Source organism: Gymnoscopelus braueri (genome assembly GCF_963280865.1).
Source record: "Gymnoscopelus braueri genome assembly, chromosome: 18".
NCBI classification, from domain to species: Eukaryota; Metazoa; Chordata; class Actinopteri; order Myctophiformes; family Myctophidae; genus Gymnoscopelus; species Gymnoscopelus braueri.
The window spans coordinates 7213792-7236562 of NC_137618.1; the positions used below are offsets into that span (position 1 = coordinate 7213792).

The 22771-nt window shown below is 41.9% G+C and overlaps 1 protein-coding gene across 2 annotated transcripts in view; it reads right to left on the bottom strand.

Moving 5' to 3' along the window:
* gcc2 (GRIP and coiled-coil domain containing 2) overlaps positions 1-22771 on the bottom strand; it is a 93393-nt gene that overhangs the window by 62639 nt on the left and 7983 nt on the right. The window contains exons 8-21 of one of the 2 annotated variants that reach the window (XM_080412701.1): positions 21875-22011; positions 19707-19922; positions 18679-18870; positions 17204-17522; positions 16050-16309; positions 15244-15585; positions 13808-14170; positions 12901-12949; positions 12145-12245; positions 11885-11983; positions 9743-9862; positions 5176-5340; positions 3298-3402; positions 1582-1744 (exon numbers count right to left, since the gene is read on the bottom strand). In XM_080412701.1, coding sequence (XP_080268827.1) covers positions 1582-1744; positions 3298-3402; positions 5176-5340; positions 9743-9862; positions 11885-11983; positions 12145-12245; positions 12901-12949; positions 13808-14170; positions 15244-15585; positions 16050-16309; positions 17204-17522; positions 18679-18870; positions 19707-19922; positions 21875-22011 — 2631 coding nt within the window. Of the gene's footprint in view, positions 1-1581; positions 1745-3297; positions 3403-5175; positions 5341-9742; positions 9863-11884; positions 11984-12144; positions 12246-12900; positions 12950-13807; positions 14171-15243; positions 15691-16049; positions 16310-17203; positions 17523-18678; positions 18871-19706; positions 19923-21874; positions 22012-22771 lie in introns of both variants that reach the window. The other variant, XM_080412700.1, reaches the window with a different exon arrangement.

Below are 22771 nucleotides of genomic sequence, written 5' to 3' on the forward strand. Positions count from 1 at the left end.
CTCTTCACCCAAAAATAGCTGATCTACAAGCTCAAAACACGCCGCAAAGCTTTGGTGAATGTCCCCCCCCCCCCAGAATAGGCATGCTGGGGTTCAAGTGGTCAGAATTTGTCAAAGAAAAAATAAATAAATGAATGAATGTGCTTTTCAGTTCATGATTAATAGCATGCATATTCATGTTGAGCTCAACAGCATTATAAATGAGGGTCTACCCACCCAATCAGAGCGTTTACATGCACTGCAATAACTCATTAATATGAATGTGAGTGTAACCAGTGGTAACCTGATTAATACAACCCACACATGCAGCTTCGTCATGTTTTATACAAATATTTTACCCCGATTGTAGCACTTTGAGATTTGTCTCAAATGTAAAGTGCATTATAAATAAAATGTATTATTATTTATTATTATTAATTTATGTAATAATTAGTTGTATTAATGCACCACCTCTAATATAAATGCTGGTATAACCACTTTCAACCTGGCATCCCAACTTTGGGCAAGTCATTATTGGCAAGAATATATATATAATTTTAAGATTCTAGCTGATCTACAAGCAAGCCCCCGCATCGCGACACACAGAGCTTGAATAATATATACATAAATTATAATTGGTCCTCACTATTATGCTCATTATAAGACGGCACCAATCCTCAGAGGAGGGCTGCGGAACGTTCAGAAACATGCCAACTTTCCAGGAGGAGAAAGGCTGTAATTTCCATTCGATTGTAATCCCCATTTGATGATGTCATTGGTAGGCAGGTTTCTGAACTGTCCACAGCCCGCCAATTATGAGACACAGAGTGAGTAGACAGAAATGGAGCCATCTTATAACGACCATTATTAGTGAGTGCCCATTATATGAAGATAATGTTGAAAATGGGAGAAGTGAGTACTCCTTTAAGTGGTTAAACAAAATGATCACCATAACCCAGACATTCCCAGTAGTTGTGGTGCTTGTGTGCATGTAAATACAGTCACTGTATCTACTACACAAGCAGTGGTGGAGAAAGTACTCAAATGTTTTACTTCAGTAAAAATATCAATACTGCAATGTAGAAGTACTCTGTTACAAGTAAAAGTCCGGAATTTAAAATTGACTTGAGTAAAAGTACAAAAGTATTGGTATCAAAATGTACTTAAAGTACCAAAAGTAAAAGTACTAAAATGTTTGCAAATAGCAGATCTACAAGCACACAATGTGTCGCGATGCGACGCGTTGTGAGCTTGTAGATCTGCTATTTTCAAATAGCTTAGGTATAAAATAGGGCTAAAGTGGTTAATGTATGTTTTATAATGTAATAATTTATAACTGCAAAGTAACTAGTAACTAAGTTTTCAAATAATTATAGTGGAGTAAAAGTACAATATTTGCCTCTGAGATGTAGTGGAGTAGAAGTAAAAGTATAGACAATTGGAAATACTCCAGTAAAGTAAAAGTACCACAAAATTGTACCTAAGTACAGTATTTGAGTAAATGTACTACTTAGTTACTTTACACCACTGTCTACAAGGGCTAAATACATTTCTGAATGAACAAATGAACGAAGGAATGGAAGAGTGAACACATGGGCGTACCAGCGTCTTGTTGGAGCGTGTTCTCTCTCTGCGTGTGCGTGTGAATCTGTGCCTTCAGCTCCTCCACACACGCGTCTTTGTCAGACATGTCGGCGTTGAGCTTCTCCACCAGTTGCACATAGTCAGCCATCTCCAAGTCCATCAGAGAGCTCTGCTGCGCCTCCTAGGGGGACAAACAACACATCACACAATGTTAACCGTTGATAAAAAGGTGAAAACAGATAAAGGTAGGGTAAGTGATTTACTTTGGTTAAAATAAGTGTTAAATAGCTCTATATTGTGATAGTACTCATTGCTATAGAGTGTTTGTTCAGTCAAAGGAGTCTCCCATGTCTCTCCAGCTCTTTATTAAACAGAAAATGCATGTTCAGTGCTCTCTCCTGATTGGCTTAAATGTTGTCACCTACCTGAAAATGTCCTATATTCTGTTTACTAAAGAGCTGGAGAGACCCCTGTGACCGAACAAACGCTCTGTAGCAATTATTACTATCAGAATATAGTACTTTAACCTTTTTAACCAAAAAATTATAATAATTACCAAAAAATATCACTTACCCTACCCTACGTAATTTTTTTCTCAGCCAGGGCCCTGTTTTCCTAGGCGTTGGTTTAATACGGATTGATTATGATGATAACAACCAACACTGATTATCAGTGATATGATTGTTTGAGCACTGGCTGATATTAGTTCTTCAAAACGTAATTGAGCTTTTGCAATCCGAGCTTCCACACTCTGGAATAACCTACCTGATGAGATATGGCAGTATATACATACACGGTATATGTTACATTTGACTAACATTTCTTAGTATGCACTTTGTAAGAATTGTTAAAAAAAATCAAATGCTACACAAATAAACCTTATTATTACCATTGTATGTCATCCAGGTTAAGGTTAGGATAATGATTAGGCATTTAGAGGTTAGGTTTAGGGGGTTGGGTTGGAGTTCTACCTGATTTATACTTCAGTTGCATTTGAGTGTCACACATCAAAAATAGACGATCTACCATCTTGTAGATGATAATCTGGAATAATCTCTTATGGGGGGGGGGGTCCTTGACATGAAAAAGTTTGAGAACCACTGTGCATCAGTTCCAGTGCTGTGGGTTCTAGTGTGAGTGCTTGTGCTGTAGCTCCAGGTCTCTCATACATCTCTCTATTCATACACTGTATTACTGTGCTGCTGCTATCGCTTCACTGTAGGGGTGTGCCGACACTAATTTCACCAAACGATACGATACGATATTTCGCTCACAACTTCGATACGATTTCGATACGATACGCACTTTTTTTATTATGAAAAATATATGGGGGAGAAAAAAAGCAAAAGCAAACAAATAATTCTGTTTTTGCATTATTCAGATATGCGAATTTGTAGCTTTTCAGCTACAATAGCCGTTTTTAATCCAAATAGGGCAATAGTGTGACACCTGACCCGAAAAAAAAAAAACATGTTGTCACCCTTTTCACCTCGGGGCTGTTTGCATGCCTGATTATTATTATTGTAAAAAAAAAAAAAAAAATTTTTAAACGATATATATTTTTTCTCAAAACGATACATATCGTCACGAAAACGTATCGCGATATATTGCGGGACGATATATCGGCACACCCCTACTTCACTGCATGTCTGACTGGCTGATCTTTGTGTGTGTGTGTGTGTGTGTGTGTGTGTGTGTGTGTGTGTGTGTGTGTGTGTGTGTGTGTGTGTGCACCTTGCGGAGTTGCTCTAACTCCTGGTCTTTCTGCTGAGACTGTTGCTGTTGCTTACGGAGCCGAGCTGTCAGCTCTTCTACCTCCTTCATAGACAACGACAACTCCTGCAGAGAGAGAGAGAGAGAGAGAGATTATGGGTGGAAAATAAAACCGATGAATAGATGCATCGCGATGCGGACATGGACGATTATGAATCGATTCACAAATGTCAAAAATAGATTTTATAATTTATTAAAACAATGTTTTATGTTGGTACAGAATTCATTCTTTTTTAAAGAAAGCTGCTCAATGTTTTTGTTTGTTTTTTTATCATATTGCTAATTGCACAGAGCAGCAGCCAGATTTTGGTTGGTTAGCAGAAGCATTGAGAAGCCTTTATGTTATAAGTCAGTATTATTTTACTAAAAGCAATTATTTATTTTGGCAAAATATAACCTTCCAGTTGACGGTGACACATCTCTTCCATTTGTTTTTTATTATCAATAAAAGATCATGGAAGTAAATGAATCTGTTTTCATTATGGATCATTAGAAAGTACTTTATTAGTCACACAGTGAGGGGGGAAAATAATCAAGTATTGGAATCGAGATGCATCGGTAATCGATTTATCATCCAATCGTAGCCCTCTAAATCGGAGTCGAATCGAATCGTCAGGCACCTAGAGATTTCCGCCCCTAACAGAGATCAGACAAAGATGGCGTGTGGAGATGTGGACGGCTGGCAGACGCAACTTTTCGCAGTCCCACTTGCAGCTGCCTCGGCCAGGAAAGCGGTGATTCAGCCTTTGCCAGCCGCACTAAAAGACTATGGAGCACTTTTCTTCTTGGCTGCCATCAGGCTTATGAACAAGCACTGAACAAAATTACACTGCATGGTCTATCTATATGGCCACTTGTCTGTGGCTAATGTAAACCGACCAACTGTATGACAATGCTGTTTGCACTTGTGCCATGTATGCTGCAATATTGACAGATTCTGTCATGCACCTTCAGGTAGTTTAGATTTGAAATAGATTTTTTAAATGTATTTATGTAGTCTAGTTTTTAACACGGATCACATTGAGGTTTTAACATTGAGTTTAATGCCTTAACTCTTGAGACTGTAGCTGCTGTGTTGGTTTTTAGCCGCATAATGAATTTCACGTGCCTTTTTACTTTGTTATTATTGGTATTGCTGACGAATAAAGTTGAACTTTGAACATTGAGAGATGGAAAAATAATATATTGTTCACCATTCTCTTTGCTATAGTTGTGGTGTGGACATCCACTTGAGTTAGAACCATTTTTTAAACTACGTCTTTATAGTTATCGTCTCTGTCGGGTGGAAACCTCAATATGTCCAGATTACGAAATATCAAAAGTAGCAGATCTACAAGATCAAACCGCGTTCACACTGCGTTTTGAGCTTGTGGATCTGCTACTTTTGATGCTTTTGTGTGATGCTGTAGTACAGGGCTACTCAACTTAAGATGGCTCAGGGGCCACTCAGAAAAATACCAAAAGTCCAAGGGCCGCAAGCTAAAAATGTCTGTCCTATTTTGGATTTTTCGATTTTGTAACAGACTACACATTGTTATTGTTACAAGAAAATGTACATTTTGACATGTGAAATAATGAAATTTCACCATATGAAAAAAATTAAGCAACCCATATATTTGAACGGAAATGTATATTTTTATCCTGTGCGTTGGGGCCGCATGCGGCCCGCGGGCCGCGGGTTGAGTAGCGCTGCGTGTAGTATGATCAAGTAGGGCGTTAATTTACAAAAAAAAAAAATGGAGATAAGAGGTTTCTGCTCGACAGCAACGTTATAGGGGTATGAAAGGCCCTTTTTTGGGGCAGATCACGATGGTTCATGCTGCTCATCATCACCCTCACCTTTGTCTTGTGGTTCCTGGTGCTCCTCTCAGCCAGCAGCTCTCTGTCCAGGCCGGCTGTGTGTCTGTGCAGCTCCTGACCCTGAGCCTCCAGCTGTCTCACTGTGCTCCTCATGGTGTCCATGCCGGTCAGCAGGTCCTGCTTCTCACCGGACAGAGTCTCGTTCTGTTCCATGACACACACACACACACACACACACACACACACATTACAAACATAGTCAACATTAGGGGTGGGACGATATATCGATATCGCGATATATCGCGATACTTTTTCCCGCGATAACTAATCGATATACTGCCGAAAAATAGAGAAAAAAAAATGTGTGCAATGATGATTTTGAACTGTTTGGTGCTATTTTATGTGTTTATGAATTGAATACAAGTACTATCGTGATATATCGTTGGTGAAATTTCATGCAATATATCGTGATATCGCAATATATCGATATTTTCAGATATCGTGATATATCGTTGGTGAAATTTCTTGCAATATATATTGAACATCGTGATATCGCAATATATCGAATATCGTCGAATATCGTGATATATATTGTTATCGTGGGCCTAATATCGTGATATATATTGTTATCGTGGGCCTAATATCGTGATATATATTGTTATCGTGGGCCTAATATCGTGATATATATCGTATCGTGAGGTACCCATATCGTCCCACCCCTAGTCAACATACAAATCGTTGCTGTCGGGCTGAAACCTCTTATCTACAGATTGAAGCCTTTAGTTTTTTTCGGAAAATTAACGCCCTACTTCAGTGGTCTTCAACATTTTCAGGCCAAGGACCCCCTAGCTGAGAGAGAGATGAAGCAGGGACCCCCTCCTCTATATTGTATAAAATTGTGTTTCAGATAAACTTGCTGCTCTTTTTCCCCTCTACATATATAACTCTTTGCCAAAAAATAGCAGATCTACAAGCTCACAACGCATACGCATAAGAGAGACTCACAAACTCACGTTAACAAGGCAGTTAAAGTACCTATCAATATCAGGCATTATTTATGTCATTAATGAATTTATACTCTAAACCAGGGGTCTTCAACAGATTATAAAAACAAAAATAGCAGGCCTACAAGCTCAGGCTTGTAGATCTGATATTTTCGGCAAAGAGGTTTGGCGTAGAGGGAAAAAATAAGTGGTTAGCTGTCTGAAAATACACATAAATAAGAATCCAACACAAAACAAAAGAAAAGACACACGCGTATGCAAACATACACGTTTGTCCAACGTAAAGTGGCTGATGTGTCACACATGGATGCACACATGGGACACATTCAAACTCATTCAAGCAGATCTGACGATCAGACGCTCTACAGGCCCCGTCTGTCTGCCAGCAAAAACAACAAGCTCCCATCATCCATCCATCACCTTAACACACCATACAATAAACAGAAAGAGAGACACAGGTCCCCCTGCCTACTGGGGCTCAGTGGCGGTACATTTACTCGAGTACAGGACTTGAGTCCACTTTTGAGGTACTTTTACTTTGCTTGTGTAAAGTATGTCCATTTTTTTTATTACTTTATACTGCACTTCTATTCCACTGCATCTCAGAGTACATTTTACTCCACTACAATTATTTGAAAACTTTAGTTACGAGTTACTTTGTAGATTTAGGTTATTATTATTAAAAAAACATATATTAACCAATGAAGCACTATTTTCGAAAATCAAAAAAGCCAATCGACAACCTAACAATACGTCACGATAAGACACACTGTAGATCTGCTGTTTTTGAAAGATTTTGACCAATTTTAAAAACTTAGGACATTCTGAAATGGGACAATTTGCATAATGAGTACTTTTAATATTGAAGATGTTAAGTATATTTTGATGCCAATACTTTTGCACTTTTACTCAAGTAAAATTCTGAATGCAGGATTTTTTTTACTTGTAACAGAGTATTTCTACATTGTGCTAATGCTACTTTTACTTAAGTAAAAGAGGAGAAGAAAATACTGTGTGGAAGAGTACTTCTTCTTCTTCTTCTCCCGTTCTCCCCAGAGGCCTATGTGCTCACACAGGCAGAAAGCTCTCCCTCTTGAGGAGAGAGCATAATGGTAGCAGGCAGCAGATGGAAGGAGGCCTAGCGCTGCTCCATTTACCTGCCTGGTGCTCCCAGGGTGGAGAGAGAGGTACACACACAAAGATAATGCTTCTTAAATGGTTCTTTAAAAAGGCTGTATGCAGTGATGAGCTGTGGGGGGCTATATTTTCTGACGTCACGTGCACACGCACGTGCACGCATGTGCACATAGCCAATCAGCTCAGTGCTAGTTGAAATACTGTATTCAACATGTGATTTTTAATGTAATTATATCTTATTATTTAGTTGCATTGTTAATTTGTTGTTTTTATTTTTGTTTCAATTAATTAATTATTTTATTTTCCTTTTAGTTTTATATAAAAGCCCTTTACATAGACTCACCCACACATAAGTACTTAAAATAATCAGACAACTTGTCTTGTCTCAGAGAACTGGGTCCTCTTCTAAGCGATCCCCTTCACACTCTGCAGTGCAGAGACTGTTGTCTCTCATTGTGAGAGGAATGAAACACATTCAATTCAAGTCCATGGCTTTTCTCGAGTAGCCTAATGTTATGCAAAGCAGCCAGGTAGACGCTATTGAGAACGGCTCGCCGCTGACGGCGGGAACCTTGAGAGGCTATTGTTTAAACTTTAAGGTGTTAAAGACCGCAGCTGACGGTGCGTGCTCGCGCGTGCATGTGGAGCTCCCAGCCCCCCAGCCCCCATAGCGCCAGAACTAAGGGGTCGCCGACCCCCTGAGCACCCCCTACAGCTCATCCCTGGCTGTATGGTTCCATGAAGAACTATCACCTACTAAAGAACAATGTTATTTAGTGAATGGTTCTTCGTGTTCCTCATATTATGGTTCTAGAGCAAACTCTCTCAAACGTTTTCATTTCAAAGACCCCAATAACTCAAATGGAACCAAAATGGTTCCATTTGTAAAGTCTCAGAGTTACAGACCTGCAAGGGTCCATTTAGAATCCCATCAAGGATCCCTGGATCCAACTTTGAGAACTAGAACACTGTTCTAGACAACGCGCTGTGAGCTTATAGATCGGCTATTTTTGGCGAAGAGATTTGGAGTGGAGGGCAAAAAGGGAGCAGACCTAGTATAGACCTCTGGCAGACAGCGGTCGATGAAGTAGATAGGGTTTAGTTCAAAACTAAAATGACACAGATGCTTTCCCGGATTGAAAGGTACAACAACGTAATGTATAGGCTTTCCAGATCTAAATGGATTAAAGAACTTTACGTTATTTTTCAACGGAAGCCAGCGACATGAAGATACAGTACAAAGCTACAGGCTACCATTCAGACGCACGCTTGACGTCAACAAGTGGGTTGATCAACACTTCCAACAACGACGCAGCGACGGATACACAGCGTCCCTTTGTATCAGTGCCAGCGTGAAAGCAGCATGAAGAGACACTTTCGGTTCCAGTTGGCACCTTTATTTTTCTGAGTGAATAACCCATTAAGACCTGAGGCAGATTCTACAAAATGTCAGTTTTTCTGAAAAACTCATGTTGCTGCATCAGTGGTGCTCAAACCTTTTCATGTCAAGGACCCCCAAAATGATATGTATTTGGCCGCCGACCGCCATCTCAAAATATTTTGTTACAGGGACCCACCAGAAGCAAAGAATTGAGTTCAAAAAAATATGTATCTATTCAAAGATTTGCACAAACTTTCACGATTTTTCCAAAATAGCAGATCTACAAGCTCACAGCGCGGCACGAAGTGACGCGCTGTGAGCTTGTATATCTGCTATTTTTTAATAGCCAAAGTATAAAATAATGCTTTTTTAGCTAAAAATCTAAAAATGACACAGATGCTTGCCCGGTTTTAATGGGATAAAGGGGTTGAGTGTGTCCCAGCTGATGGCCTGTTTGTGGTCCACCGGGCTGTCAGGCTGCATGGTAAAGTGTCTGGTGCTTAAATGATTGACCGTAAATCAGACGGCAGGCAGGCAGGCAGGCGGCTGAGTTAGGTGAAATGTATTTAGGAGAGATGGACTGCAGCAAACCGTGGCCGACCGACGGTGTTGACATTTACTTGAGGGGGAAAAAAAGAAAACAGTCTGAGTGCACGCGCACGTGAGTGTGTGTGTGTGTGTGTGTGTGTGTGTGTGTGTGTGTGTGTGTGTGTGTGTGTGTGTGTGTGTACTTTTGTACTGTATTACTATACTTGTGAGGGCCTCGTGTCACTGCACGTAGAGTAGAATTGGAGGACAATTCTCTTGGTCAAGAGAAATGGTTGTTTTATCGCCAAAGAAATAAGATGTTACAGTATAGGCTTACAATTAGGTTGGGCCTAGAATTAGACATTTAGAATTTAGGGGTTATGGTTGGAGTTAAGGCAGATTTCCTTAGTTACATGCCGGTCAGAAAAGATTGCTCATCTACAAGGTTCCAATGTGTCGCGCGGCTATTTTTGGCAATAAGGTTAGGGTTAAAAATAAGATGCAAATGGCATTCACAAAATTGCCATTGTAATACAAGTGTCTCTGTGTGTGTTACCTGTGTGACTGCAGTGCTGAGCCGTTTGGTCAGCTCAGCGATCTGTCTCTCGGCCGCCTCCGCCATCTCTCTCTGCTTGTCCAACTGCTCTGTCTGTCTGTCGTAATCCATCTGCACGTTCTACACACACACACACACACACACACACACACACACACACACACACACACAGAGCTTAATGCAGAGACACATTATGGATTGCAGCCATTGGACAGTGTTCCATGGCGGTTTGGAACACTGACTCATTAGTCACGCTCATAAAGAATTAAAGAGACCTCAGGGTAATTTACAGAGACCACTGGGTGCAACGCACCTTAACAGAGCACACAATGCAGTGGCTTTCAAAATGAGCTCAGCTTAAAGATGCGGTAAGTGGTATTTTCTTTGTTAAAGGTTTAATGACATTCACTTTTACACCACATTCAAAGTCTTTGTCCTGGTCCTTCAAAAGTGTACAAAAAGTTTTAAGTGAAAATTCCATTCCAGTGATCCATGGCAGGTGTTTTTCTCTCACATTTCTAAAGCCTTTTCAACTGCAATGAAAAAATAAATCTTTGCCTGCGGGTGTCGCTGGTGAGGGATTTTGCCTGTCAATCATCACCTCTGCTCCGCCCCCCCCAAAGGAAAGGATAGGGGAGGGGAGGGGCAAGGAGGAGAGTGGGCGGGATTAATCGACTGTGACCTCACTGTCGAAGGGCCAAGCTCAGATTACTTTTCAGCCTAGTTATTCAGAAAACCCCAGACCACAGAAAATCCACTGAATGTTCTAAGTTCAGGTTTTTTGGGTGTAATTGAGGTCATAAAACCCCAAATAAAACATTGAAAATAAAAAAAAGTGAAAATGAATGTCATGATACCTTTAAAATACATGTTCAATACAAATAGCTCTATATTCTGATAGTAATCATTAGAGTTCTTCCCGTCTCTCCAGCTCTTTAGAAAATGCATTTTCAGGGTCGGGATAAAAACATTTTTTGGGTCCATTTATGCCTTTATTTTAGAGAGGGACAGGGAAAGTAGGCTGACAGGAAATGGGGAGAGAGATGGGGGGATGACACGCAGCAAAGGTCATCGGGGACGGGAGAAGAACCTGCGAGACCTAGGGTGCCTGGACCGTCACGCTACGGCCCAGGCCAGGGTTACCAATCTTATCCAATCAGGAGAGAGAGGACTCATACAGGATACAGGAGAAATTGAAACAAGTGAAATTGGAAGTGATGACACAAAGAAGTGAGCAGTCAAAACTGGATCACTATAAACATTTAAGCTGATACATGGGAACTTTTTTACAGGTATGCCTAAAAAAAACAATCAGACGACTGCAGTTGATTCAGAACATTCAGAATCTGCTGCTTGAGCTCAAAGAATTGATTTCAAAATACTACTGTTGGTCTATAAAGCTTCGAATGGTTTAGGGCCAAAATGCATTTCTGATCTTGTGCGACGGGACAGGTCAACTGGGAAAGGTCTGCTTTCAAATATAAACCTGGGGAAGCAGCCTTGTTTTTATGCACTACATAGATCTGGAACAAACACCCAGAAAACTGTCACTCTTATTTATTTTAACCCATTAAGACCTGGAACTGTGTCATTTTTAGATTTGAGCTAAAAAGCATTATTTTACACTTTGGGCTATTCAAAAATAGCAGATACACAAGCTCATAGCGCGGCACCGAGTGCCGTGCTACGAGCTTGTAGATCTGCTATTTTTGAAAAATCGTGAAAATGTGTGCAAATCTTTGAATATATATATTTTCAAAGCGAACATTTTTAACTCAAATCTTTGCTTCTGGGGGGTCCCTGGAAAAAAATATTTAGATGGGGGTCCGCGGCCAAATACATATAATTTTGGGGGTCCTGGACATGAAAAAGATTCAGCACCACTGATATAGAAACATACGTTTTTCAGAATACTGTTGAGATTTAGGAGACATGTAGAATCGGCTTCAGGTCTCAATGGGTTAAATCACAACCTGTCATTTTATAATGTGTTTCCTTTGCTTGATGTTTTGTGTAAAGCACATTGAATTGCCTTGCTGTTGAAATGTGCTACACAAATAAAATTGCCTGGCCTTACTCTCTCCTGAACGGCTGACCCCTTTAACAGTGTCTAGTGCTCCAGAGTTCAGACGTTCCTCTTACCTTGTAGTCCTCAGCTCCGTGGATGATGTCTTTCATGGAGCTGCTCACTCTCTCCCTCGCCACCTTCAACGATTCCACTTCCTCCTTCAGGGACGCCACCTGGAGAAGACAATCAGACCCAAGAACAGCGCCATCATTAAACCAAACTAAGCCCCATTTTATACTTCATCCTTTTGAAAATTCACAACCCGTCGCAGCTTGAGTAAACCTCTTCTTCCACTGCCATCGTGTCTACCAGATGGTGGGACGGTTTTGTTTACCTCTTTCTTACTGGCGTCCAGCTCTTTCTTGGCTTTGACGGCCACCGCTTTGATCTTGTTCATCCTCTCATTTTTCTCTTTGAGCTCCTTCTCAAGGAGGGCTGGAAGAAGACAACAAAAAAGGGATTTGGTTGTAAAAGAGCATCATCAAATTCTATCCATAAAACGATAACCTAAAACTACATTTTAGCTAGATTAGATTTAACTTCAATCTGTGTTATTTATTACAACAGATTAACGACTTTCGACCTGGTGTCCCTATTTTGGATATGTCATCATAGGAGATTTTTTTTTTCAATTAATTTGGTTTATTGTCAAACATAGCAAAAATAGCAGATCTACAAGTGACATGCTGTGAGCTAGTATATCAACAATTTTTTACCAAAGTATATAGGGTGGTTAAAGGGCTATAGAAGGATTTCATCTGAATCAGTGCTTCTCAAAGTGGGGTCCAAGGACCATCAGTGTTCCTTGAGGGGTTCTAAATGTACCCTCAACTCTGAGAGCGTACAAATGACCTTTGTCATTTGTCAAGAACAACTTGATCTAAATTGTTCAGAAAGGATGCCTTTTCCTTCATGAGGCCTGGACATTTAGCAGTGTCATGCGGATGATGCGGCAAGGAAAATTCTTACTTCATCACATGGCAGTGTTGTGTTCGTCGTGTGACGAAGCATGAATTAAGCCTTAGCTACTCCAACTGCTGTTTTCCTCTGTTAACAGAAACAAAGTAGGCTCGTTGATCTAAATCCATACCTATTTTCTCTGTGAACTGGCTGGCTATATCCTCTTCAGACGGAGCAGACTGGACAGCAGATTGGTAGGAGAGAGAGAGAGAGAGAGAGAACTAATTAGAAAGACACCAAAAGGCAACACATCCATATTAATGGCAATTATTTTCCTTCCTTCCGTGTGCGTGTGCGTGTGCGTGTGCGTGTGCGTGTGCGTGTGCGTGTGCGCGTGCGTGCGTGCGTGCCGTGCAGTGGTGGGAAAAGTACTCAAATTCTTTACTCAAGTGAAAGTACCAATACTGCAATAGATCTGCTATTTTCTTTTGTAGATCTGCTATTTTCAAATAGCCTCGGTATAAAACAGGGCTAAAGTGGTTAATGTACGTTTCATAATATAATAATTTATATCTGCAAAGTAACTAGTAACTAAAGTTTTCAAATAATTGTAGTGGAGTAAAAGTATAATATTTGCCTCAAATGTAGTAGTACTCAAGTAAAGTACAATTACCTCAAAACTGTACTTAAGTACAGTACTTAACCCATTAATACCTGGAACGCATCTGTGTCACTTAAGATTTATTTGGCTATTCAAAAATAGCAGATATACAAGCACATAGCGCGGCACCGAGTGCCGCGCTATGAGCTTGTAGATCTGCTATTTTTGAAAAATCGTGACTTTTAAAAAAATATTTTTTTCAAAAAACTGTTAGGATTTAGAAAACATTTTAAAGAATTGCTTCAGGTCTTAATGGGTTAAGTAAATGTACTTACTTTCCACCACTGTGTGTGTGTGTGTGTGTGTGTGTGTGTGTGTGTGTGTGTGTGTGTGTGTGTGTGTGTGTGTGTGTGTGTGTGTGTGTGTGTGTGTGTGTGTGTGTGTGTGTGTGTGTGCGCACATGCGTGTGTCTGTAAATAAACCATTATCTCCGTACCTGCAGGGCAGCCATTTCACTCCTCAGCTGAACTATGAGCGCCTCTTTCTCTGTCAGCTGCTCTTCCAACTCTCTCATCCTCCTCTCCTTCTCTCTCTCCTGCTCTTTGGTCCCCTCCTTCTCCTCCTCCTCCTCCTCCTCCTCCTCTTTGTCCTGCACCGCCAGAGCCACCTTGGCCTGCAGCTCCTGGTTCTCGGCTCGGAGCTTCTCGTTGGCCGTCTTCATGTCCTCCAGGTCCTTCTGAAGAGCCTCCGTGTCTCCCACCACCTCCTCCAGCTCGCCCTCCAACAGGCTCTTCTCCTTCTGCAGCTCCTCCATGCGAGCCTGGAGCTCCGCCGGCATCTCGTCCAACCTCCCCCGGCCCTGCAGCCCAAGGGGTGCAACGGTTAACCCTTTAAGACCTGAGGCGATTCTTTAAAAAAAATCTAAATCCTAACAGTTTTTGGAAAAAAATCTAAACTTTTTTTTTTTCACGATTTTTCAAAAATAGCAGATCTACAAGTTCATAGCGCGGCACTCGGTGCCGCGCTATGAGCTTGTATATCTGCTATTTTTGAATAGCCAAAGACATCTAAAGTGACACAGATGCGTTCCAGGTATTAATGGGTTAATACAACTAAGCCATTTAATCCATCATAGAATAAAAATATATGCCTATTTTGTCATTATAGGCGAAAAGCAACAAAAAAATCTAAAAATAAATAAAAACGATTCTAAAAATCGCCGATCTAGACGTAGATATACAATGCTCAACTATTTTCTGTACAAGACTGCGACGAAGTATAAAAGAATGCTCAAGTGGTTAATTGATTTGTTAAAATATGTATTAAAAAACACACACTTCTCGATTAATCGAAAAAGTATATACACACACACACACACACACACACACACACACACACACACACACACACACACACACACACACACACACACACACACACACACACACACACACACACACACACACACACACACACACACACACACACACACACACACACACACACAAATCTTTAACCCATTAAGACCGGGAACGCATCTGTCATTTTAAGATTTCTGTAGCTGTTAAAAAATAGCAGATATACAAGCTCATAGTGCCGTGCTATGAGCTTGTAGATCTGCTATTTTTGGAAAATCTTTAAGCGAACATTGGTAAAAATATTTTTGTTCAAGGGCCCCCCTCCAGAAGCAAAGATTTGAGTTAAAAATGTTGTGCAAAGATTTGCGCAAATGTTCAAGATTTATCCAAAAAAAATAGCAGATCTAAAAGCTCGTAGCGCGGCACTCGGTGCTGCGCTACGAGCTTATAGATCTGCTATTTTTGAATAGCTCAAAGCATTAATTAATGGTTATAGCTAAAAAATCTAAAATGACACAGTATGCGTTCCCGGTCTTAATGGGTTAAGAACATGATCTATATTTGCAGCCTTTACCTGAGCCTCTTCCAGGCTGCTCTTCAGCAGGTCCCTCTCAGACTCCAGCTCCTCCACGCGAGCCCTGAGGTCCCGGACGTCGTCCGCCGAGCTCCGCAGGGCCTCTACCTCCTCCTCCGTCCGGTGGTTCCCCTCCTCCAGAGCTCTGGCGGCGGAGGCTCGGGCTCCTCGCTGCGCCTCCTCGCTCAGGGCGTCCAGCCTGGCCTCCAGGTCACGCTTCTCCAGGCTCTCCTGCTCCAGCCGGAGCCCCAGAGCCGCCAGCTCGGAGTCCAGGCGTCGCCTCTCTTCCCGGGCGAGGGAGAGGGCGGCGGACGCCTCCTCCGCTTTCTGCACCAGATCGACCTTCTCAGAAGACATCTCTTTGTTTCTCAGCTTCAGAGTCAGCACTCTCCCGTCCAAGTCTCCCCTTTCCTCCTTCAGGTCGTCCATCTCTTTCTCCTTCTCCTCCTGCAGATAGAGGCCCGTCACAATTATTACATCATCGTCTAATCGCAATTATTTGAGATAATCGCGATTACTTTTGCATAATCGTCATAATCGTTTCCATGTTGAAAATTGTTCACACATTTTCAAATATTAAAAATGGCAGAAATACCAGATCTACAAGCTTACAACGCGTTGTGACGCGTTGTAAGCTTGTAGATCAGCTATTTCTGCTATTTTTACTTGTATAAAATTATGAAATATGTCACTAATTTCTTTGTATATTCAAGTTATTTATCATATCTGGCCTGTGCAATTTTCTATTTCGAAGCCTAAAAGTCTTATTATTTTCCAATGTTCAACAATGCCAAACACACAATTACCTGCAGACGGTTGAGCCTGTCCACCTCGTCCTCTCTGAGCCGGAGCTGGGACTGCGTTCGGTCTCTCTCCGTGGTCAGGGTGCCGACCATCTCTTCCAGCTCCTGAGCCAACGTCTCCTTCGTCTGGAGCTGGGAGAGGATCTCCTCGTTCCTCCCGGCCAGCTCGTCCACGGACGCCTTCAGCTCGCCCGCCAGCGTCTCCTGTTCCTCTACGGAGGCTCGCAGCTTCCGCTTCAGGTCCTCCGCGGCTCGGGTCTCGCCTACGTGGGTTGTCATGATCATTAATTGGCGAAAAATAATTGCGATTGATGATTTAACTGTTTTCCTTTTTGGCTTTGCAAAGTAAAATTGCATAGGGCAGATAACTTAAATATACAAAGAAATGACTGACAAAGACCGGTATCAATAATCAACTGAATAATTTACGATTTAACAGGCCATGCATTTAAAGGTAGGGTAAGTGATATTTTTGGGTTAAAACAAAAAGTATTTTGTTAAAAGGTTAAAGCACTATATTCTGATAGTAATCATTGCTATTGAGTGTTTGTTCAGTAACAGATGTCTCCCCGTCTCTCCAGCTCTTTAATAAACAGAAAATAAATTTTCCGGTAGGTGTCAAAATCTCAGCCAATCAGGAGAAAGTACCCATTTTTAAGCTTCATTTTCATAGTGTTCCAGTTCCAATTTTACCTGCTCATTTCTTAGTGTCATCACTTCCAATTTCACTTGATTAATCTATATCCTGATTGAGTTCTCTATCCTGATTGGATAAAATTGGAAATGAAACTGAAACTGAAACGAAAATGCATTTTCTGTTTTATAAAGAGCTGGAGAGACAAGGAGACTCCTTTTACTGAACAAACACTCTATAGCAATGAGTACTATCAGAATATAGAGCTATTTAACACTTATTTTAACCAAAGAAAATCACTTACCCTACCTTTAATAATTTGACACTTCAAAAATAGTGGAAATAGTCGATCTACAAGCTCACAACGCGTCGCATAGCAACGGGTTGTGAGCTTGTAGATCGTCTATTTCCGCTATGATTCAACAGACGAATGCGAGCGATTCTTGACGATTTTGCAAAAATAATTGCGATAATCTCAAATGATTGTGATCAAGGCGATAATTGTAAACAGTCCTAGGCTCACCTAGGGAACCTTCCAGCTTCAGCTCCAGGGCTTGAATCTTCTCCGTCAGATTGGTGGTCTCCTCTGTAATCTCCCTGACTCTGTCCACCAGCCCGTCCCGCTCTTGACCCAGATCCCGGATCTTCTCCTGGAGGTCGTGGAGAGCGCCGGCTCCCTCTTCCTTCACGGCCTTGTACCGACAGACCAAGTCCTCCCCGGCCGTCACTCCACCCAGCTCTGTCTCCAAGCCTCGCAGGACCTCCAGTGTGTGTCGATGTTCTGCCAGAGCCGAGTCCCTCTCACCGGCCAGGGCCTCGCACTGAGCTCTCAGCTCCTGGAGCTTGATATGGGGAGGGGCCAAAAAAAAAAATTTCAGTCGCACGGACGCAGCACAGTGCGAGTTACAAAGTTACAGATACAGAGTAAGAAGCACCAGTATACAAAAGTATACACCTAGACAACTATTCTGCACTATGCAGAAAAACAACAATAACACCAGGTTACAGTGTCCTCACAACAAAAAGTGTCGGTGTCAAACCGTGCGACCATCTTTTATTCCAAGTTCCAATAGACTGACTACGAAGCCTGCCTTGTACTCGGTGATGTCCACCGAAGGCTCCAGAGAAAGGGAGGTTTGAGCTCTCCTTTACTCCCTTCCCTTGTTCATGTGTTTAGTTTTTTGATAACTTGGGTCAATCTAATCCTAATGCTAATCTTAGTGTAATGGGGCAATTAGACAAACAGTTATGCTTTCAAGTAGAGTCACCGACTGCCTCCAGTTATTCTGTCTCATGCTTTTCTCTTCATGAGATCATTCTAGGGGTGTATTCTATTGTACTTATGTTTCCTTTTACACCTTTTCTCTTCTGTAATGAATATTTTTGGGCGGTGAAACCGCCCCTATAAGTGAGGTTGGACATCGACATTCGCTGCACTGTGATTGGCCACCATTGTACCCCCCCACCCATTGTACCCCCCCAACCCTGCGCTGTGATTGGCCACCATTGTACCCCCCTAACCCTGCACCGTGATTGGCCACCGCGGACTCTATTCAGGACTGTGATTGGCTAGTGAAACACATGACACATGTGCATAGCCCTATAAATAGGACTATGCGTGTTTTTTTTTAAGTTAGGGGTGTACAATGGTTGGTCCACGATATTACTTTTCTTTAAGTGAACTTCCATCACTGTGATGACCACTGTGACCACACCGCCCACTTCACACTGGGTGTGATTTTTTATTATACTTACTAACGCTGGGAAGCCACCAAAAAAAAGTTCGCTCACTAGCTTTCAATGAGAATGCATGCGGAAAAACGTAATTTTCCATGCGCGGCCAGTGAGAGCGGCTGCTTTCATTAACATGGAGCGGGGGAAAATCTGCATCCGTGCGCTTATGCTTGTGCGGCTGGTGGGTTTCAAGCGTTAGTCATTCATATTTTGAAAGTTTGTTGATGCATTTTCCACATCAAGCTCTGGGGAGACCTGCTCTACCTTCTGCTGGCCTTCTGGGCCGCTGCTCTTCTTCTGTTGGTCTTGGTCATGATGACTGGGTGCTGACTGCTCCTCTACAGCGCCAGATGCAGGGGTTTCCCCTGAGGTCTTCAGCCAGTCGGTCTTCAGCCAGTCGGTCTCCAGTCGGTCTTCTTTCACGCTGTCCTTTCTGTCAGGGCCAGCAGGACTCACCTAGAATCAGAATCAGAATTTCATGTGTAAAGAAGAGGGTGAAATATATATAATTTGTTTTGGTAGCTTTTGCGAGAAGGGAGAGAATAGAGATGTAAGGGCAGGAGAGAAAATATAGATATACCTTTTGGCTGCCACTGAACTTTTACCGATTGCATTGTATGTCCTACTGATGAATTGAGTACAATGGACCACAATGGAAACAAGTCCCCTGGGGCTTTTTTTGTGTTATCCTTGTAGCATAACCTTTCAGTGAACTACTTGTACTGTTAACAATCTTGTTAATAAAGTATTCAATCAATCAAAGAAAAGAAAAAAACACAGGATATAAACAGCTTAAACATAAAAAAAACTAAAGGTAAAACATTGCAACAAATTTCAAATATAGAGAAAAGACCCCATTTACATCTCACTGTGAGTGTGAGCTTATCAAAAAGCTCTTCAACAGGGGGTCCGGGACCCCTAGGGGGTCCTCAGAGCTACAATAGGGGTCCGCCAAATCTTTGTGTGATAGAATTTTTTTTTTTACATTAACCACTTCAAGCATTCCTTTTCTGAGGAGAACTTCAGCCAAAAATAGCAGATCTACAAGCTTACAACGCCTCGCGCTGCGAGGCGTTGTAAGCTTGTAGATCTGCTATTTTTGGCAAAGAGGTATAGGTGTAGAGGGGGAAAAAGAGCAGAACAAGTTAAAAAAAAAAAAGTTTAATCTGAAACACAATTGTATTCAATATAGAGGGGGTCCCTGCTTCATCTCTCTCTCAGCTAGGGGGTCCTTGGCCTGAAAAAACGTTGAAGACCCCTGGCTGTATGTTTAGCTGCAGCCCTAGACTCACCGCAGGGTCAAAGTTTGCCGGACCCGAGGCGGCGGTGGCGGTGGCGGTGGCGGTGGCGTGGTCACCCTCCCGGCACATCTGCAGCTCGTCGATCTTGAACTCAAGCTCCTCCCTCTCCGTCTGGAACTCCTCCCTCGTCCTCTGTAGCTCCGCCTCCAGCTCCGCCTTCACGTTGGTCAGCAGAGTGAGCTCGTCCTGGAACATGGTGTTCTGGGCCTGAATCAATTGATTAACACTTGCATGACTAAGCCATCAATATGACCGATTTTGAGAATTTAAAGTGGATTATCTTCTCTCATGAAGCTCTGAGAAAGTTCCCCTTTCATGACTTTTCCTAAATATTTGTTTCAAATCATCTCCGTTTTTTTTTCTTTCTGAAACGTATTATAAATATGAAATATATACCATATATACCATCCCAGCCGTTATATTTCGGCTAAATTGACCGCTCTCCCCCTCTCTCCCCCATGGAAGAGTAGTTCACACCTCGAGACCCCCCGCAGAGCGCCCGTAAACGAGTCTATGTTGCCATGTCTGCTTATTATAAGCGACTTTGGGCTTGTTTTTCACGTCTTTCTATTATTATTATTATAATTATATATATAATTACATTATAATGGTAATACTTTTCTACTCCACTACAGCTCAGAGGCAAATCTTGTACTTTTACTCCACTACAATTATTTGAAAACTTTAGTTACTAGTTACTTTGCAGATATAAATATCTTTTCATACTTGTTTAGATTAGAGATTCATGCATGTCCTTTTGTAAATGATTTTTTATTAGGTAAATATGTATATAGAAAGGTCTAACCAGGGACTGGGGTTGCAAATTAGCCTCGGCTATAAACCCCATTTACAATGCAATGGTTTCATGCCTCACTGTTTTCTTAGGGCACAACGACGCATGCAGTAACATTTTCATAGACCTGACTGCTTATTTCTCTCGCAAAGTTTGGCAACCCAATGCTGCGCCAACAGATCCGATCTACAAGCAGAGGGCTCGTCAGCCAGCGACTGTTTTATGTTTGTAGATCAGTTATTTAGCGCAGGAGTGGAGCAGGAATGAGCACATTTGTGGAACATAGCGAAGTGTTCACTTGTTACGCTGACATGGAGAGGAGAGGGACAGAGAGGGACAGAGGAGACGCTTCTGTCAGCGTGGACAGCTGATAGAATGAGAGCTTTACGCTCAGACAATAATGTGAATATTATATAATATAATATTGGTTTGTCAAGAGATATCCATGTGTTTTGGACAATGTAGATAGTCACGTAATTAGACAGTGGCTTCAGCGTTCATATAGGCTCCATGTTTCACTGAAGAGTTTAATGTGACGCTACAGATCGCACTGTTTTATACGCTTTTTTATAAAGATTTTACATACAGAATCTGCAGTTACCATTACATTTTATAATACTATTTTATATATATATATACTACATTACTATTTTATAATGTTTCTGCCTGCCTACAACAACAACATTATGTGGGCTCACTGACTGAGCAGAGTGCAATTGAGATGTTAATGGCTATTTAGGAGACAATGGAACCCCCCACTGTTTGGGGGAGAAAGTGTGAACTAGTCTGGAGCACAGAGGGGAGACAGTAGCCAATAGGATAGCCTGATTTGGGGATCAAAATGATCGTTTTTCAGGCAGTGTGGAGGATAATGAAACCTCAGTCATGCTAGTGTTAATTAATCAGGAAAGATTATCCATGTTCGATAAAAGTAATCGATTCGAGCTCAATAATCTCCCTGACTGACTCACCAGCCCATCCCTCTCTCTCTCTTGCCTGAGACTCTGGGATGTCTGTCCTAAATCGATTATTTTCTCCTAATCACTACTTAAATTTTCAGAAGTAGTGAAAATAGACGATCTACAAGCTCACAACACGACGCAAAAAACTGCGAGCTTGTCGATTGGCTATTTTAGCACAACACCGTTATACAACAATGAAAGACGTACAAGGCTTAAGAGGTTATTTCATGGGGATGAATGCATTCTATATTCTGCCACCAAAGACTTCTAGCTTGCCACCAGAGAGTAAACTCTTAATAAAGTATTCAATCAATCAATTGATTAATCCGAAAAGTAATTGATAGAACAATGGCTTAACCTCACCCTAAAAGACTATAATCAATAGTCACACAGCCAGGCCTTACCTGGAGGTCCTCCAGGGCTTCTGCGTCCCCGCTGCCCGGCGCTCCCTGACTGGCCCGGGACAGCTCCAACATCCTGGCGATGCCGGAGCCACGCGCCGGATCCTCGTCCTCCTCCTGGACATCCTGCAGGTAGCTGTCTGCACACGCACACACACACACACACACACCTTTTGTACAGTGTAGATCAGTGGTTCCCAAATTGGGGGTCCCCAAATAATTTTGGGGGGGTTCCCCAGATGATTAGCTTAATGTTCAACGTTGTTTTCTCACTCAACAATAATCAAACCAACATACAGTATAAGTGTGTACAGGGCATCTGCACCTTTCTAAAGTGACAATTTAAGGACTTTTAATACCCAATGCCCAATGATATAAAATTGCCAAATATAACATAAGAAAGAGGCAAAGATTTTGAAAATAGCCGATCTACAAGCTCACAACAACGCCTCGCGAATCTGTAGGGTGGAAACCTCGTAAGTCTAAAACTGTTACTTTTCAGGTAATGGTTTGTCGCATTGCGACGCGTTGTGAGCTTGTGAACTTGTGGATCTGCTATTTTCTGTACTTTTGCGCTACAATCTTGAAATAGGGCATTGATTTACCAAAAAAAGAAAGAAACAGGTTTCTGCCTGACAGCAACGATATATAACTGTATGACATGGGGGTCCGTGGCCTGACGCATATCAAACTGGGGGTCCTTGAAATGAAGAAATGTTGAGGCTGGTTTATATGTGCGTAATTGTACAAGGGTTGGTGGCAGCGGATTAGGAAACGGTGCAGGCGGTGCACAGGATGGGAGCCGAGCCCTTCACAACCACGTGAAGTGAGAGAGAGAGTACGATGCATCACCACAAAACATTGTGGCATTTAAGCATTTTGTAAAAAGGCAGCGGATGA